This window comes from Oryx dammah, unplaced genomic scaffold, assembly GCF_014754425.2.
Source record: "Oryx dammah isolate SB20612 unplaced genomic scaffold, SCBI_Odam_1.1 HiC_scaffold_26, whole genome shotgun sequence".
In the NCBI taxonomy this organism is placed as follows: Eukaryota; Metazoa; Chordata; class Mammalia; order Artiodactyla; family Bovidae; genus Oryx; species Oryx dammah.
In genome coordinates this window covers 65,661,503-65,680,866 of record NW_024070210.1, presented here as the reverse complement: position 1 = coordinate 65,680,866, position 19,364 = coordinate 65,661,503, and the positions used below count along the sequence as shown (strand labels likewise).

At 39.5% G+C, this 19,364-nt stretch overlaps 1 protein-coding gene across 3 annotated transcripts in view; it reads left to right on the top strand.

The window, feature by feature from the left end:
- NUSAP1 (nucleolar and spindle associated protein 1) overlaps window positions 1–19,147 on the top strand; it is a 29,569-nt gene extending 10,422 nt beyond the window's left edge. For 2 of the 3 annotated variants that reach the window (XM_040226880.1, XM_040226879.1), the window contains exons 5-11: window positions 2,667–2,765; window positions 3,582–3,691; window positions 7,139–7,320; window positions 8,499–8,656; window positions 11,705–11,821; window positions 17,116–17,224; window positions 18,283–19,147. In XM_040226880.1, the coding sequence (XP_040082814.1) occupies window positions 2,667–2,765; window positions 3,582–3,691; window positions 7,139–7,320; window positions 8,499–8,656; window positions 11,705–11,821; window positions 17,116–17,224; window positions 18,283–18,376 (869 nt within the window). In that variant the 3' untranslated portion in view covers window positions 18,377–19,147. The remainder of the gene's footprint in view (window positions 1–2,666; window positions 2,766–3,581; window positions 3,692–7,138; window positions 7,321–8,498; window positions 8,657–11,704; window positions 11,822–17,115; window positions 17,225–18,282) is intronic. The other variant, XM_040226881.1, reaches the window with a different exon arrangement.
- Window positions 19,148–19,364: the final 217 nt, after the last annotated feature.

Genomic DNA, 19,364 nt, shown 5'->3' with positions numbered 1-19,364 from the left:
CATGATAGTTAACCTCTAACAAACAACCACTTGTCAAGGTTTGGTATAGTAGCAAAGAAGAATATCCACAATTATCTTAAAAGGCCATTAAATAGTCTTCACTTTTAACCACATAGCTGTATATGGCAAAATTTGTTTTCATACATTACTTCAGTTCAGTTCAGTCGCTCAGTTGTGTCCAACTCTTTGCGACCCCCTGAATCGCAGCACACCAGGCCTCCCTGTCCATCACTATCTCCCGGAGTTCACTCAGACTCATGTCCATCGAGTCAGTGATGCCATCCAGCCATTTCATCCTCTGTTGTCCCCTTCTCCTCCTGCCCCCAATCCCTCCCAGCATCAGAGTCTTTTCCAATGAGTCAGCTCTTCACATGAGGTAGCCAAAGTATTGGAGTTTCAGCTTTAGCATCATTCCTTCCAAAGAACACCCAGGGCTGATCTCCTTGCAGTCCAAGGGACTCTCAAGAGTCTTCTCCAACACCACAGTTCAAAAGCATCAATTCTTTGGCGCTCAGCCTTCTTCACAGTCCAACTCTCGCATCCATACATGACCACTGGAAAAACCATAGCCTTGACTAGACAGACCTTTGTTGGCAAAGTAATGTCTCTGCTTTTCAATATGCTGTCTAGGTTGGTCATAACTTTTCTTCCAAGGAGTAAGCGTCTTTTAATTTCATGGCTGTAGTCACCACCAACCAGAACAGAATATCACACAATATAGTGTATGCAGAAGCAGATGAGAGAATTCAGCTGCCTTTTATTATCAGACATTAAAGAAATTGTAAAAGAAAAGAAAAAACCACTCTACTCTTTTTTTATTTAGAAACTTGTCATTTTTAATTATGTTAAGGAAGGAAAGCTATGATCAACCTAGATAGCATATTCAAAAGCAGAGACATTACTTTGCCGACTAAGGTGCGTCTAGTCAAGGCTATGGTTTTTCCAGTGGTCATGTATGGATGTGAGAGTTGGACTGTGAAGAAGGCTGAGTGCCGAAGAATTGATGCTTTTGAACTGTGGTGTTGGAGAAGACTCTTGAGAGTCCCTTGGACTGCAAGGAGATCCAACCAGTCCATTCTGAAGGAGATCAGCCCTGGGATTTCTTTGGAAGGAATGATGCTAAAGCTGAAACTCCAGTACTTTGTCCACCTCATGAGAAGAGTTGACTCATTGGAAAAGACTGATGCTGGGAGGGATTGGGGGCAGGAGGAGAAGGGGACGACAGAGGATGAGATGGCTGGATGGCATCACGGACTCGATGGATGTGAGCCTGAGTGAACTCCAGGAGCTGGTGATGGACAGGGAGGCCTGGTGTGCTGCGATTCATGGGGTCGCAAAGAGTTGGACACTACTGAGCGACTGAACTGACTGAACTGATAGCGGGTATATTTTTAGTTAATCAAATATCTTTAAATGTCTTAATTTTAAGTCTAATATGGTATATATTGATACATGAACAAAAATTCTTTGGGATCCTCAATTTTTGAGAGTATGGAGGCATCCTGAGGCTAGAAAGTATGAGACTTGATAATGAACCTTATTTAGACAGACCTTATTTAGGTTTCATCCCAGCAATGTCCCTTAAAACAAAGGCAGACTCACTCTTGACATTTCGTTGCCATGCCTCTTTAAACTACTTTAATATGGAACAGTTCTTCAGCCTTCCTTTGTCTCCCAGTGTGTTGACGTTTTTAAAATACAGACCAGTTTCTTGGGTCCTCTGACTTAGTTTGTCTAATGTTGTTGATGGTTAGAATCAGATCATGCCCTATTGGCAGGAATCCCACAAACTAAGACACATGTCCTTCATCGTCAGCACCCCAGAGGGCTCAGGTATTGGTTTGTCCTATGACCAGTCTTGTTAACATGCATCACTTGGTTATGGAGGTGTCTGCTAGGTGGTTCCTTTGTTGTAGTTATTATATTTTCATTTATAATAAGCATGCTGTGAAGAGTGGCTCTGACTCTTTACATATCCTATTTCATGGCCAAGGTCCAAGCAAAAGCCACTGCAGCCCCTCCAGCTCTATCGACTCATTCTTTTGTCTTGTTTTTTAGATGCATTGGGAAACGTTACGGATGTATGACTTCATAAGTAGCATTTCTAGAAAAGTCACTTACACAGTATTTAGTAGATTGCCTCAAGCTAAAAATGATATTAGAATGTGGAAGATAAGTAGAGGGAAATAGCAACCATTGTACACATCATGATCTTAACTAGATTTAAAGAACAAGAGCAAAACAAGCATAAAAGCAAAGGACCTGAGAAAATATACCAGAATGATAATAGTGTTTCTTAGGCTGGTGGAATTGTGTGATTTTTATCATTCTCGTTAAAACATCTAGATGTGTTCATAGCAAAAGTTCTTTTAAGCAAAAGTGTTTTTAAATTTCTGATAGGCTTATATAGCTATACAGGAAGCACAAAATTTCTGTCTGCTTGGAATATGAGCTAAAAATGTGGTGATGCTATAATTAATTCTTTGTGCTTCTTACATACTATTTCTCCCACAACCTTGGCAGAGACTAGCACGTGAAAATGCTTCATATTAACTTACATTTTTTAAAATTGAAGTATAATTGCTTTACAGTGTTAGTTTCTGTTACATTTCTTCGTGGGAATAAGTTTTAGAAATCTTTCATTAGTTCTGTATCTTTGGATTCAGGTAATGAAGATCCACAGGTTCCTTCAAAAAGAAAGAAGTCTCTCTACACAGATAGGTTTTCCAAACCTGGAAAAAATAAAACCGCAAGCACTACTCCAAGTAAGTTACTCTGTTGCCTGGCACATAGAAGGTTGGTTGTGGGTATATTTAGAGTACTTAAAATGCTGCTCAGCATGTATTAGAAATTCTATTACTTATTCTTAGAGAATGTAATCAATTAGAATCACACAGAGCAGAGGTAAATTGTTCCCCGTCTTGGCCTGCCTTACAGCCCTGATTAAGAATGTCTCTTACAGTTGTAAAGCATTGTATAAAAGAAGGAACATAACTCAGAGACCACATTGTGTGTGGCTGTCAAGCATAAAATATTTATCGTCTGCCCCTTTACAGATGAAATTTGCCAATCCTTGGCATAGAGCTTTCTTAGCATTATGCTTAGTCACTCAGTCGTGTCCGACTCTTTTCAACCCCATGGACTGTAACCCACCAGGCTCCTCTGTCCATGGGGTTCTCCAGACAAGAATGCTGGAGTGGGTTGCCATCCCCTTCTCTTCTTAGCATTCCCTTCTCTTCTTAGCATTATAAAATGTCCAATTTAACTAAAGGCCATTAATTAATTGGTGAGGTGGAGGACAAATGTGTTAATCTTTTCTTATCCTCTGGACTAAACCAAGATGTCAGTAGGCAGTGAAATGGAGAGATTGTCAGTGTTTGATAGTTTATAAGATGGATATGCTTTTCTCCTGAGTTTCCAAAAACTAAATGTTTTGAAATTAAAATTTTAGCAAAAATGATGTTTGAAGTTGAATATTAGGAATGCTGAGATGAGAATAAATGTTAACAGAAAAACATAAGGAAGGTGAATAAATGGATTTTGTCTTGTTATTAATTTTCATATTTGGGGAAATATTCTAGACTTTAAGAAGCTTCATGAGGCTCGTTTTAAGGAAATGGAGTCCATTGATCAGTATGTTGAGAGAAAAAAGAAACATTTTGAAGAACACAATTCATTTAATGAAATAAAGGTATGCTGATAAAATTATGTTCTTAGTGGTACTGTTTGATTTTAATGTTGATACTGTGTATTACATAGCATGGTTAATACAACTAGCCTTCTATTATTCTATTACAGGAATAGATTTGCGTTTAATGTATCTTTATTATTTTAAATTTGTTTTTGAGAATTTTCGAAACCCTCCAGATAAAGCAGTGAATCTTTACTATAAAAAATAGTTAAAAAGAAAGAAAAAACATTAAGAAAATATAACTTTTAAAAATTTGTTAAATAGAAAAATATTTAAAGTAAACAGTAAAATAAAAAAGAACAAAAGAAAGGAAGAATTCCAAAATAGCAATAAGTTACTCTGTTTTCCACAATCAGACATTGTGCCTATCACTTTTATTGGGGAGAAACTGATTTATGGCTGAAGCCACCTTCTTTTCCTGTCTCTGACCCAAAGGGAAAAGGGGTGACTAACAGTGGCTAGCTTGAAGGCTTACTGTCATAACTGAGCTCCCTGGACTGGGGCCCTTCAGACCAGATAGTGCTGAACTCGAACTCCTTTGAGTAAGAGAAGGTGAAGTCAACCCCGAGGTTGAGTTAGCAGAAGAGTAGGGAGTTAATAACATCCCAGGAAGTTGATGTTACTGTCTTACATGGTATCTGGTGTTAAAGGGGGCCTCACATTTGGATGGGAAACATTTTTTAATTTAATAATACATAATAACCTGCCTATTTCTCAAAGAATTTGAGCCAGTTTGTGGTATTACAGCACAATACAGTATAAAGCTGTTCTAAAAAGGGCAGAAAATGAGCACTGTTAGCAGGTACAATGTCTGCTACATCAGTTACTGACTTGAGTTTTGAGTTCTCTGATACCCATGGCAATGGGGAAATGCACTGGATAATAAGCTTAAAAAAAAATACATGTGGTTCTTAGAGACTTAATCTTGGATAATAAATGTTCACTTGAACAGTGTTTATAAAACCAGTGTTACCACAGTTGAAGACAGTGTTATCAACCTTCTAGCAAGCAGGAGCATCCCCAAGTCAAGGCATTAAACATCTCCATCCCTTCATACTGATCTAACAACATGGGTGGACAATCCAGAGAAGAAATACTCAGTATGTCCATAAGGAGACTTTTAAATTTTAACAAGGGCTAAGTTTCACAGCATTCATCACTAAGTATCACAGCATTCATTACTGAATACTGGGACAAGAGGTCCATCCGGGGAGTGAGGGAGAAGGGGAGTGGCCTGCTGATGCTTTACAGAAAGTAGATAGCTTCTTTCTCTGCACAGGCATGAGCTAGCTGCAAATATGCCAGGAAAGAGAGCCACTCATTTTCCTTACCATGAAGCTGAGTCTGCTTAAAAACTTTATTAAAAGTCAAGCTTTCTGTACACATGATACAGATGAATTAATTTTCTAGGTAATAGTTAAGGGCAGAATAACTGCTTTAACCATAAACTTGAGTGTAGCCTTGAAGATGTGTTGAATAAATGAGTAGCTTATCTTGTTTCTTAGTTGCCAGTCCCATCTGAATGAGTTTAGTTCTACAAATCCCACCCCGGTGTCACTGTTTAATCAGGAATTAGCTGATGAGATGGGCTATTTGGCATGATCTATTTGCAGACAAAATAAAAAAACAATGATAGTGACTTCACCATAGCTAATATGGTTTTCTTAACAGTTGACATGTTTGGGGGTTGGTCTTTTGGAGAGTGATGGACAGTAGGAAGTGAGCAGAGATCTAGAGAGAATCATCTTGGCTGTGACTAAGGACTGTCATGATTAGTTGCCTGATGGCTCTCTACAACGGGATCCCAAACTTTGTGCGCCAAGATGCCTGTTTACTTTGCTAACAGTGGGAATGGTCAAAATTTTAAATCTTTGATAATATATGAAAAAAAAACTCAATTGAATTTGCATTTCTCTGATCATCAGATGTTACTTGTTCATGTTACACATCTTTGTATGATATAATTGGCAGGTTTTCTGTGAATTTGCTTTTTCTTAATTTTTGCCAATTTATGAGCCACTTATCTATAGGAATGATGAATATTATGTATTATGTGTTCTAAATACTTTCCCATAGTTTGTCTTTTTAACTGTACTAATAGTATCTTACCTTATGGAAGGTTTTATTGTTTTATTAAACTTTACAACTTTTCCTTTTAAAACTGAGGAAAAGTTTTGTGTTGCCCTTCCTGTCCCAAGATCATAAAAATATGCTTTTATTATTTTCCCTATGTTAATCTTTAACTCACATTTTTATTTTTATGTATGTTATGATTGAGCTCCCCGTTTTGTTAAAACAGGATTTTTTTGCTAAAAGAAAGGGAGAAATTTATTAGATATGTTGCAAACAAAATAGTGCTACTAGAGTCAGCATAATATTCTACCTGAAAAGCCAGAAAGATTGGTACTCACTGTGAGTAGAATCACTTAAACATTTTAAGTTGCTCAAGCAAAGATGCAGAGTTGATGGTTTTGGCACCAAGTGAACTGTGAGGACACAGTGTAGAAAGTGGGAATTTTAGGAGAAAGAAGAAAACAAATGGTGTGATTACATATAACAGTATACTTAATACATCTAACCTGAGTTCTTAGCTTACGGTAAAGATACATATTTACTAAATATTTTATTTTAAAATTTCTCTTACAACGTGAATCTCTTCTGCTTGTATGTTGAAATGAGAACTCAATGTAAGTCTCTGCTTCCTTGTATTATTTCATAGGCTATAACCAGAATGTTTCTTTTGGCTCTACGTTGTCAATTCCAGTAGTCCCATTTCTGTTGTCAGTTAGTGAAGTTAGATTTCTTCTGCCTGCAGCAGAGCTTAGACTAATGATAGTAAAACATTCCATCATTCTTGGTGCTTTGACTGTATCTAAAAAAGATAACATAAGGGAAACCCTTCCTGGTGTTTTACAGAGAGCATTCCCCTTCCTCTCTTCTTTTTCTTTAGGTTTTTAAAAAAGAACTTTAAAAAGCTATTGGAGAGCTAGGGTTGGGTTGGAGAGTAATTATTTGTAGATTTTCATAAGCTTTTTACACAGTAGTTTCTTCTTTGAGTTTATATTTAATAAACTGCATATCATGCTGTCAAAGGAACCATCTTTCCAAGAGAACCATTTATCCCCCGTCTCTGGCCTTGGGAGACTGTTTAGCCACCTGCTCTCTCTAGTGAGAAAATACCTGGGGACATGGGAGCTGCAAAGGGCTTTCTGTAACACAGCACAACTAGAAGTTTCTGTTAAATCAGACCCATCTTAGCAGCACAGGTGTAGAAAACCACCCAGCCTGCCAGGCAGATAGGATGGGGTGAGGTAGTAGACAAGGAAGGATGACAGGGTTAAAAGTGAGGATGAAACGGGATGAATGGGGCACTCTCCTGCACTTTGCCCAGGAGACAATACTGTCTAAGAGGCCAGGCTTTAATGTGCTGCGTTTCGGGTTCTCCAGAGACAGCCCGTCACTAAGGGAGTGCCGGCAACTCCAGTTCCTGCCCGAGGAAGACTCTCCGTGGCTTGTACCCCTGGCAGCCAGCAGCGCTCGCAAGGCCGGCCCCATGCAGGCCGGAGCACCTTGTGTGTGAAGGGGTCAGCCAAGCACTCTGCTCTGTCGGCAGCTAAGATGAATGTCAGGTAAAGAAGAGCTCCAAACTGGAATCCAGGGTGAGGTCTCATAGGCTTTATTGCTTTTCATACATTTCAGGAGGACTACATCAAATGTTTTAGAGTGGATGAAAAAGGAGAAAGGATTGGAATAGAAAGATCAGCAAACATTTAAGTTAATCTTTTTTCCTTTAAATTTGTGTTTTCTTGTTTTATCCAACTTTCCTAACATTTGATTCATAAGTAAAGATAGAAATGATAACTTGGATATTTTACTTTATTAATTTAATGTATGTCTGCAAAGATGTCTATAGAAATTTTTCCATTGACTTAAATATCAAGTTGAAGCTGAAAATGTCTCAGTATGGTGAACTGAAGAGCTGACTCATCCTGAGACGTGAACATTGTATCACACCAGGTAATGCAGCAGCATAGCCATCTCATGCCCTGTTAATCCCTGTTTTCTTTGCTTATGCCTTTCCTGGCATCAGGGTAGCCCTCAACTATGACCGTCCCCACAGAGGAAGGTCTTCAGGCTCCTTTTTTCTTTATTAAGGGCATTGCTGCCTTTAATAGAAGTGGTGCATGGTAATACTTCCCCAACATGTGCAATATCAGACATAGTTTTTAAAAGCTGAAAAACACCCTTGAGTTTGGAATTCTATTTATTGAGTTAGCTTGGAATATGAGGTACCTATGCTTGGCAGTTCTGATTGTATTTATTAATATTTAAGAACACCATGGTCAAGGGCTAGTCCTTGCTTCCCGCAGGGTACAGAACAGCCTGGACACAGTAGCAGAACCATTCCTACACATCTATTTTCTTAATTCTGTTGTAGAGTCATAGTGGTCTCCCAGTCCCTCTGACTTGCCCTCATCAGGAGGAGAAAGGGAGCTTCTCCAAGTACACCTGAAACTTGAGGCCCTTAGGTGTCTGCTTTGAATTCTGCTTTATAATGTCATAGGCCAAGGCAGGGAGAGTAGAGAGTACAAAACCATATTTTACAAATAACAGAAGTTGATAAATGACTTGCTGTAGCATCATTGTTTAAAAACATTCACATTCTGTGAAAGAGGTTCATTTGTGTAACAGGTTATACTGAGGCCCTTTCAGTGCTTGGTGATGGGTAGGTGGTGGTGTTTATAAGCGCAGCCCAAGTTACTCTTGACACAAGTACTCATGTCTTATTCTCTTCTGTCCTATTTAGGTTTTCAGCTGCTACTAAAGATAATGAGCATAAGCGTTCACTGACCAAGACTCCAGCCAGAAAGTCTCCATATGTGACCGTGTCTGGGAATACCCCAAAAGGCCAGGCTGTGCTCGGGACACACAAGTTAAAGACCACAAGGGGTGAATCTGTTGCTGGTAAAGAGACAACCCCCCACACACACACACACACACACTTCTGCTTCATTTTTAAGCCATGTGACATCCTAATAGGATTGTTTCCTTAAAGCCTCTCCATATCTATAGAATCAAAAGCAAAAATTTCTCCATAGCATTTATACTTGTGAGGGAAATGCCAGAGACACAGACGAAAACCTGATACCCCTGCCCAAGGTCTCCATCCTGTCTAAGACAAGCCTCAAGATGGTGACCCTCCCTGGAGAACACTTGGCCCACTCCGGTACCCTTGCCTTGAAAATCCCACGGATAGAGGAGCCTGGTGGGCCGCAGTCCATGAGGTCACTAAGAGTCAGACACGACTGAGCGACTTCACTTTTACTTTTCACTTTAATGCATTGGAGAAGGAAATGGCAACCCACTCCAGTGTTCTTGCCTGGAGAATCCCAGAGACGGGGGAGCCTGGTGGGCTGCTGTCTATGGGGTCTCACAGAGTCGGACACGACTGAAGTGATTTAGCAGCAGCAGCAGAGATTAGGGGGAGGATCATAGCACTCATTTTAGCCTCTGAATGGTTCTGCCAGACCCTGAAACTAACAGGACCCAGAGTTCGTGGAATAAATGCCATGCTATTGACTGGTAGTAGGGTGTATAAGCCAGAATGAGCCATATAAACAATCTTCTACAGCCTGTCTACTTAATCATCGCCTACAAAGACCAGGTGGTTTTCAAAAGAACAGTGCAATAGCAGTGTGAGGGTTTAAAACATTATCACCAACAGGTTAAGGCCTGTATTAGAACTGAGTGTATCAAAATTCTCTTGAGAGTTCTGCTGAATGTCAGGCAAGAGGGGCCTTGGTTCCCTGAGACCAGAGTAATCCAGCAGGAGTTCAGACTAGAGGAGAATATTGTTGTTGGTAATAATCAGTGTGGAGAGTGTGGAATTTTTCATGCCTTTCACACCTAAATTAAAGATCAAATAGTGAGACTGACAACTACATTTCAAGAGAGAGTGCAGAGGTAGGAACAGAAAATTTATGATTCTTCCTGTATATGACCTCTCTCATTCCCATTTACCCTTAATCTTTTCTATACCAGCAAGCAAACATCCCATATAACATTCTAAATCATCCTGTAAAAGGGGAAGAAAGTTTGGGCAGAAAGCAGGGCTAAAAAAATGAAGACTAAACTTCCTTAAGATGGGACTCTTGTCATTTTACATGGGACATGAGCCACTGAGCAGCAGCCACCTGTCTAATACTGAGCAAGGCCCCACAAATGCCCACAGATAAGGACATGAGGAAGAATCTACCTCTATGCCATATCCTGAATTTTCTCCTCTAGGTTACTCAGGAGTGTGCCCAGCCGGGATGGGATAGTTTTCTTTCCCCATTTATCAAATATGAATTTCATGTAGATGAAATCAAACTGATTTGTTTCTAATGATTTGCTTTATTCACTTTGTATGTTTCAAGAACCATACTGATAAATGAGCTAAAGTTCATTCATTTTCACTGTGTTTTTCAATGGTATGGATATATTTCAACTTACCCATTTTACTGCTCATGGACCCACTGGTATTTCTGACTTTTATTTTTTTAATATTTATTTACTTATTTATTTTTGGCTGTGTTGGGTCTTAATTGCAGCACGTGGGCTCTCTAGTTGTGGCACATGGGCTCCAGAGTGTGTGGTCCATAGCTGTGGTGGACAGTAGATGCGGCGAGCTGGCTTAGGTGCCCTGCAGCCTGTGGCATCTCAGTTCCCTGACCAGGGATCAAGCCTGAGCCCCCATGAACAATTTTTATTGTTTTATATAGTATAACTATGACCATTGTAGAACACATTTCCTATCCCTGTATAAGAGTTTCTCAAAACTAGGAGGTCTGCTGGATAGTAAGGTATGCAGACACTTACATTGCTGGTTGAATTGTACCAGTACATCCTCTCATCAGCAGTGTGACAGCCCCATTGTTCCCCTCCTTACCAAAACTTGATAGCAACACAGTGGAACGCTTCAGCACCGGGGCTTTCTGCTTTTCTGTGTTGTTTCACTAGGTGTTCCTAGATCCTGGTTACTTGTTCACATATTCAGGCAAGTACCAACATTTGACAGTGGCCTGAATGCAACCTGTAAGGGGAAAGGATTATAAAATGTGTCAGATATATGCTGCCCAACTGTAGCAAAAATGTGGCTTACCAAATTATACCATTCTGATATGTTTTTAACTTTGTTACAAAAGTTCACATTCTTCGCATTCACTTTCTATAACAGCATTCATTAGTGAAAATCAGAGCCATGGATCTTTTAATCTCTATGTGATTATGTTTCCTGGAGGCTTTATATCTGTTTGTGTTAATGAAAATGTCACTATTAATAATATATAACTTTTTAAAAGGGTAGGGAATTCCCTGGTGGTCCACTGGTTGGGATGGCAAACTTCCACTGCAGAGAGTGCAGGTTCTATCCCTTGGTTAGGGAACTAAGATCCAGCATGCTACGCAGTGCTGCCCAAAAAAAGGGTAAATAATATCAGGCAAACAGCCTGAAAATTTACCCAGTTAATTTTTTTTAGTTGAAATATAGTTGATTCAGTGTTATGTTACTTTCAGGTATACAGCAAAGTGATTCAATTATACATATAAAAACATATATATATAGCCTTTTTCAGATTCCTTTCCCTTTTAGGTTATTACAAAATATTGAATATAGTTCCCTGTGCTATGTAGTAGGTCCTTTTTTAGGTTATCTATTTTATATGTAGTAGCATGTTTGTTAATCCCAAAGTCCTAATTTATCCTTCCCACCCAATTAAATCTTAAAACAGAATTCTAAAGTCCTGTTGATCTTAGGAAATGTCACAATTTGGGGAGCTGCTGACAGGGAAACAAATCTCACGTTAGTTCTCCTCAGTAACTCTTTTCTCCCCATTTCTCCTTTTTAACCCTACTTCTGTTTCAGGCTGTTCATATTAAATTCTATTTAAGATTGAGCAGTGATACTTTAATAAAATAAAAATTTTAGCAGGTCTTTTATTCTAATTAAACCCTTGGATTTTGTTATTTTAGTTATTACCCCGTTCAAGTTGACAACTGAGGCAGCGCAGACTCCAACCTCCCATAAAAAACCAGTGTTTGATCTCAAAGCAAGTTTGTCTCGTCCTCTCAACTATGAGCCGCACAAAGGTATGTGGAATGTTTTGAGGTTCAAGAGTTAAGATTAAACAGTTATGCATCTGACGATATGAAAAATCCTAGTGACTCAGTGGAAGCCATACTTGGCCTAGAATTCCTGCCTCTGCCCTGTGTCCACGTGACCCATAATTTAAAAACTGTCCATTGAACAAATACTAAATAATTCACTTATATTTTTGTTAACCAAAAACAGTTTCCAATCAGTGTTGCTAAAAAGCATTAATAAAACTTCAGCCAAAATCAAGAAACTTGAGTATTTCTATGGGTAAATGAATGTTTTCTTTATAGTTTTTAAAGGATCCTAGGCTGAGGACCACTGGTCAAACCACCTGGGACATTTATTGACCAAATGTCTCTCTTGGGCATATATTAAAGTATCTTCACATGCACTTAAAACATCAGCAATTAATATGATCTATATGTCAGTGCTTCTGGAATTATTTTAAAACAAACTTCCTATAAAAGTCATGTTTATGTAAGTGTTTAAATTACTAATCTTAATGCAACAAATATAGTAAAAACTAAGTCTTATTTAGAGGTAAGAGTCAAGCTGAACCATGGTTTAAAAAAACTTCTCCCACTGCATTTTTCCACCCCAAGTTTTCCCATCTGTGGCAATGGCACTTCTCTAACCAAGTGTCAGGGCAGACGTCTGGGAATGATCTTTGGCTGTCTACCCTCCTTGACACCATATGCAGGCCTCTCAACTCCATCTTTGAAACTGATCTGTAATTTGACTGCTTTTTACCCCTTTATGGCCTTTGGTCCTAGTCACATCATCTTATTGAACTTCTAGAATAGCCTCTTGGCCCCACTACAACCTTAAAAACAAATCAGAGTACATCAGTGTCTTGCTCTGAACCTCCTAAGGTTTCCCATCTCTTCCACCCTCATTTCGTTGTCTCCTCCCTTCTCTGACTCTGTGCCAATCACACTGGTGTTTCAGCTCCTCAGACACATTCATCTCATTCCCTCCTTTAGGTCTTTGAATTTGTTATCCTTCTACTCCACCAAGAATACTATTCCCATTGATCTTTGCACAGCTTGCTCCCTTTTTTTAACGGGGCATCCACTTGACTGTCACCAATCTAGGAAGGTCTTCTCTGTCCAACCCCCGCCCCCCACCTCACACACACACACTCTTTACTCCTTCCGTGCAGTTCAGTCACTCAGTTGTGTCTCTTTGTGACGCCATGGACTGTAGCACACCAGGCTTCCCTGTCCATCACCAACTTGCGGAGCTTGCTCAAACTCATGTCCACTGAATTGGTGATGCCATCCAACCATCTCACCCTCTTTTGTCCCCTTTTCCTCCTGACTTCAATCTTTCCCAGCATCAGGGTCTTTTCCAGTGAGTCAGTTCTTCGCATCAGGTGGCCAAAGTATTGGAGCTTCAGCATCAGTACTCCCAATGAATATTCAGGACTGATTTCCTTTAGGATGGACTGGTTTGATCTCCTTGCAGTCCAAGGGACTCTCAAGAGTTTTTTCCAACACAATAGTTCAAAAGCATCAATTCTTTAGCAGTCAGCTTTCTTTATAGTCCAACTCTAACACCCATACATGACTACTGGAAAAATCATAGCTTTGACTAGATGGACCTTTGTCGGCAAAGTAATGTCTCTGCTTTTTAATATGCTAAGTAGGTCATAGCTTTTCTTCCAAGGAGCAAGTGTCTTTTAATTTCATGGCGACAGTCATCATCTGCAGTTAATTTGGAGCCCAAGAAAATAAAGTCTGTCACTGTTTCCATTGTTTCCTCATCTATTTACCATGAAATAAATGATGGGACCGGATGCTATGATCTTAGTTTTTTGTTAAATGTTGAGTTTTAAGCCAGCTTCTTCACCTTCCTCTTTCACTTTCATCAAGAGGCTCTTTAGTTCCTCTTGGCTTTCTGCCATAAGAGTGGTGTCATCTGCATGTCTAAGGTTATTGATATTTCTCCTGGTAATCTTAATTCCAGCTTGTGGTTCATCCAACCCGGCATTTCACATGATGTACTCTGCATATAAGTTAAATAATCAGAGTGACAATATACAGCTCTGACATCCCAATTTGGAACCACTCTGTTGTTCCATGTTCAGTTCTAACTATTGCTTCTTGACCTGCATACAGATTTCTCGGGAGGCAGGTAAGGTTGTCTAATATTCTCATCTTTTGAAGAATTTTCCAGTTTATTGTGATCTACACGGTCAAAGGCATAATCAATAAGGGAAAAGTAGATGGTTTTTGGGAATTCTCCAGTGGGTGTTGGCAATTTGATCTCTGGTTCCTCTGCCTTTTCTAAAACCAGCTTGAACATCAGGAAGTTCACAGTTCACGTATTGCTGAAGCCTGGCTTGGAGAATTTTGAGCATTTTACTAGCATGTGAGATGAGTGCAATTGTGCGGTAGTTTGAGCATTCTTTGGCATTGCCTTTCTTTGGGATTGGAATGAAAACTGACCTTTTCCAGTCCTGTGGCCACTGCTGAGTTATCCAAATTAGCTGGCATATTGAGTGCAGCACTTTCACAGCATCATCTTTCAGGATTTGAAATAGCCCAACTGGAATTCCATCACCTCCACTAGCTTTGTTTGTGGTGATGCTTCCTAAGGCCCACTTGACTTCACATTCCAGGATGTCTGGCTCTAGGTGAGTGATCACACCATCATGGTTATCTGGGTCATGAAGCTCTTTTTTGTACAGTTCTTCTGTGTATTCTTGCCACCTCTTCTTAATATCTTCTGCTTCTGTTAGGTCCATACCATTCCTGTCCTTTATTGTGCCCATCTTTGCATGAAATGTTCCCTTGGGATCTCTAATTTTCTTGAAGAGATCTCTAGTCTTTCCCATTCTATTGTTTTCCTCTTATTTCTTTGTATTGATCAGTGAGGAAGGCTTTTTTATCTCTCCTTGCTATTCTTTGGAACTCTGCATTCCAATGGGTATATCTTTCCTTTTCTCCTTTGCCTTTCACTTCTCTTCTTTTCTCAGCTATTTGTAAGGCCTCCTCAGACAGCCATTTTGCCTTTTTGCATTTCTACTTCTTAGAGATGGTCCTGATCACTGCTTCCTGTACAATGTCATGAACCTCCGTCCATAGTTCTTCAGGCACTCTAGCAGATCTAATCTCTTGAATCTATTTGTCACGTCCATTGTATAATCATAAGGGATTTAATTTAGGTCATACCTGAATGGTCTAGTGGTTTTCCCTACTTTCTTCAATTTCAGTCTAAATTTGGCAATAAGGAGTTCATGATCAGAGCAACAGTCAGCTCCCAGTCTTGTTTTTTTTGCTGACTTGTATAGAGCTTCTCCATCTTCTGCAAAGAATATCAATCTGATTTCAGTACTGACCATCTGGTGATGTCAAAGTGTAGAGTCTTCTCTTGTGTTGTTGGAAGAGGGTGTTTGCTATGACCAGTGTGTTCTCTTGGCAAAACTCTGTTAACCTTTGCCCTGCCTTATTTTGTGCTCCAAGGCCAAATTTGCCTGTTACTCCAGGTATCTCTTGACTTCCTACTTTTGCATTTTAGTCCCCTATGATGAAAAGGACATCTTTTTGGGGTGTTAGTTCTAGGTCTTGTAGGTCTTCATAGAACCGTTCAATTTCAGCTTCTTCAGCATAACTGGTTGGGGCATAGACTTGGATTACTGTGATATTGAATGGTTTGCCTTGGAAACGAACAGAGATCATTCTGTCATTTTTGAGATTGCACCCAAGTACTGCATTTCAGACTTGTTGACTATGAGGGCTAGTCCATTTCTTCTAAGGCATTCTTGCCCACAGTAGTAGATATAATGGTCATCTGAATTAAATTCACCCATTTCCATCCATTTTAGTTCACTGATTCCTAAAATGTTGATGTTCACTCTTGCCATCTCCTGTTTGACCACTTCTAATTTGCCTTGATTTGTGGACCTAACATTCCAGGTTCCTATGCAATATTGTTCTTTACAGCATCGGACTTTATTTCCATCACCAGTCACATCCACAACTGGGTGGTGTTTTTTGCTTTGGCTCCATCTCTTCATTCTTTCTGGAGTTATTTCTCCACTGACCTCCAGTAGCATATTGGGCACCTACCTACCTGGGGGTTTCATCTTTCAGTGTCATATCTTTTTGCCTTTTCATACTGTTCATGGGGTTCTCAAGGCAAGAAGACTGAAGTGGTTTGCCATTCCCTTCTCCAGTGGACCAGGTTTTGTCAGAACTCTCCACCATGACCCGTCCGTCTTGGGTGGCCCTACACGGCACAGCTCATAGTTCCATTCCTTACTTAGTCTTATATTTCTTCATAGCACTGCCTGATGTTACCTACTTGACAATTATCTGCCTCTACCGTTGGAAAACAGCAAGAATTGTTGACTTCTTGGTTCACTGCTCTGTCTGTAGCACCTAGAAGAGTCCCTTGCACACCAGGTTCTCCAGAAGTATTTGTCATGGGAATGACTGATCCCCCTAGGTTCTACTGATGGTAGGAAACCTGGTTTAGAGCTTCACCTGTGCTTGTTATTTTAGATCCTAGACAAGTCATTTAATTCCTTATGAAAGGGAAAATAAACAAGTACTACTTCGGTGGTTACTGAGAGGGTCAAATGATGCAGCAAGTGTGAAAGTCCCTTTTATAAAATGGGAAACACTGCAAATGACAATCACTAGTACTCAGAAACAGGTCAAACTATGCCAGTAAAGTAATACATAAACATCTGGAAATTTGGTCACAATTCTAAAGCCAACAAAATAGTCCTCCTTGTTCTGTTCCAAATACACGGCAATAGGTAACATTAATAAACTGCAAAGATGAAATACTATACTATTAAACATACCTATGCAATCTTGGGATTAAACTACCTAGTTGTTATGGCTGCTTTGATGTGCTGTGTAATTGGATTCAGTATTAAGAGGCTTTGGGGGGTTTTTTTGGTATTAAGATTTTTTTGTGACTTTCTAAGGATTAAAAAGTCAAAGAGGGAATTCCTGGCGGTCCAGTGGTTAGGACCCTGTGCTTCCACTGCATGGGACTGAGTTCATTCCTAGTTGAGGAACCTAGGATCCCACAAGCCATGCAGTGTGGCCAAAAAAAAAAAACTTTTTAAAGTAGAAGACACTTGTTTTTAGAGGAAAAGAAAGTAATGTCTATCTGTGGAATATTAAACTGAAATTAATAGAATTATACTAGCAAATGTCTAAAAACGAAGTATAAATGTTGATAGCAAGCAGGTAGCCACAAATAAGGGAGAATTAAAATTATAAATATAAGAATCTTCTTAAATCTGTTTATCTCTGTCCTAAACTAGGAAAACTGAAACCATGGGGACAGTCTAAAGAAAACAATTCTCTACATGAGCATGTCAACAGAGTTAGCTTCCACAAGAAAACTTATAAACAACCTCGTCTCCAGACCAGGTAAGAACATAACTATTCAGTTCTATAATTCTTTTAATTTGGAAAACTCTGTATAAAAGCAGAGTCTTTGGGACAGAGTCACAGAAATAGTGGAGTTTAAAAAGAAGGTAGAAGTGGAATCGTATAGAGCACTTAAAGTACATGTGCCTAGGCAGTATCACAGTGGGCTCTAACTCGGCAGGTGTGAGATGGCACCCACACATCGGCATTGTTTCTGAAGCTCTGCAGGTGATTCAGAAGACCCGGATTCAGAGCACTGCTCTTACACGACTATCTACCCAGACAATGCACCTGGATGTCCCTCCAGATATCACTCATGTGCCCAGGGCACCTAAGTATGCAGACAGATGTAAATTCTCACACCCAGGGAAACCAGGCTCACTAGGCTTCAAGGCCCTGCACAAGGGGAAACCCCAGTGTGATCCTTAAAGGCTTCTTTCTGCATGAAAACCAAGTTAATGCCAGTCTGTCCTGGGCTGCAGCTGGTCCTGGTTTGGTCGATTCCCTATGAGATACCCTCCTGACACAGATTTACCTATCATTTGACTGGACAGCTACCACCAAGACCTGTATTATTTTGCTATTAAAATCATTAACGTGATTCTGGGCCTTTTTTTCCCCTCTTAATTCCTTCCCTCAAAAATCACAGTTGGCTTAAGTCAGTAGATCCTGGTTCCAATGCTAGCACTTTCGTTAGACAATGTGATTTTGAGCTTGAATTCTGACTTCCACAGATAGAGCTTTCTCACTTAAAACAAACTAAAAAAATCTACAGGGGTTGGATTCACTCTCCAAGCTGTTTTCTGGTTCTAATTTCATGCTTGGTTTTAGAATGCTGCTTTAACATAAGGAAAAGAAATTTTCTAGCCTTTTAACGTAAGTGACTTACAGGTATGGTTTCCATTGCACAGACCACTGGTCACGAGCGCAGTGTCCTGTAAAAGTGAATTTTACACTGGATGTCATTTTAAGTTTGGACATTATGCTAACCACAGGTGCTTTAAAGTGGTCTGTTTGGAGCTTCACCAGAGCCTAACATATAACCTGTCCTTTTGTAGGGAGGAGCAACGAAAGAAACATGAGCAGGAGCGAAAAGAGAAGAAAGAAAAGGTCCTGGGAGTTCGAAGGGGCCTCATAGCTGAACGTTCATAATTTAACATCCTGTAAATATTTTTTTCCTCCGAACCTTTTGTAAATATTTTTATACTGTCCTCTTAGTCAAAAGACCTTTTTCTGCTAACTTTGTTCATATACATATATGTAGTGCCTGTGGCTTCTTCACATGCTATTTCCCTGAAAAGACATTACCTTTAAAACTCACAAACTCTTCTGAGCCCCTACACAACTAGCTCAGTTTTCTACAAAAGACCCATCATAGATTCTTGACCTAGATTTTTAAAGTCAAGTGCCCTCTGCTGGCTCTAGTAACAGAACTTCAGTCCTCTTCTAGGCAAAAGCATTTTCCTGATGGTAGCCAATTATAACACATACTTTAGTAGAAATTGAACAAGTTATGGATAGGGTAAGCAGTGAAAGGCCACCTCTTCATCCCCTAGAGAATCTAGTAATCTTACTGAAACTGTAGGCCATTTGGGTTGGTAAGACATCAGTATTTTACCTATGTGAAATGTTTCATTTAAGCTTTTGTGTACTTCATGTAATTGTCAATTACATATCTCTGTATTCTTAAAAACAAAACTATAGCTCATTCTAGCCTGGCTTATTTAGAAATACATGGGACCACATTGAAAGTTGGGGATTGCGGCTTTCAGGATTATTGTGCTCTGTCAAACTGATATCTTACTCGATTTATGGAAAAAGACTAGAGTTGCTTAGTATCATACTCATGTTTGTTGCACCTGAGTGGAGTGTCTGCGTTTTGTACAGCTTGAGATTTTCATGAATAAAATTTTTTCTCACGGTGGTAAGAGTCATTCTTTGTAAATGTAATCGGTTTCCAAAATTTACTTGACCAGCCAAGACTAATAAGAGTTGACTTGTACTCTTTGTGCATCCTTTCTTGACCTCCTGCTCCTAGAAGAAATGATTTTGTCTTTCTTCTGTATTTTCACAGCACCTGTCAGATTCTATTAAACTTATTTTTATACACATATGAGCTCAGAGAACATGGCACAGAATA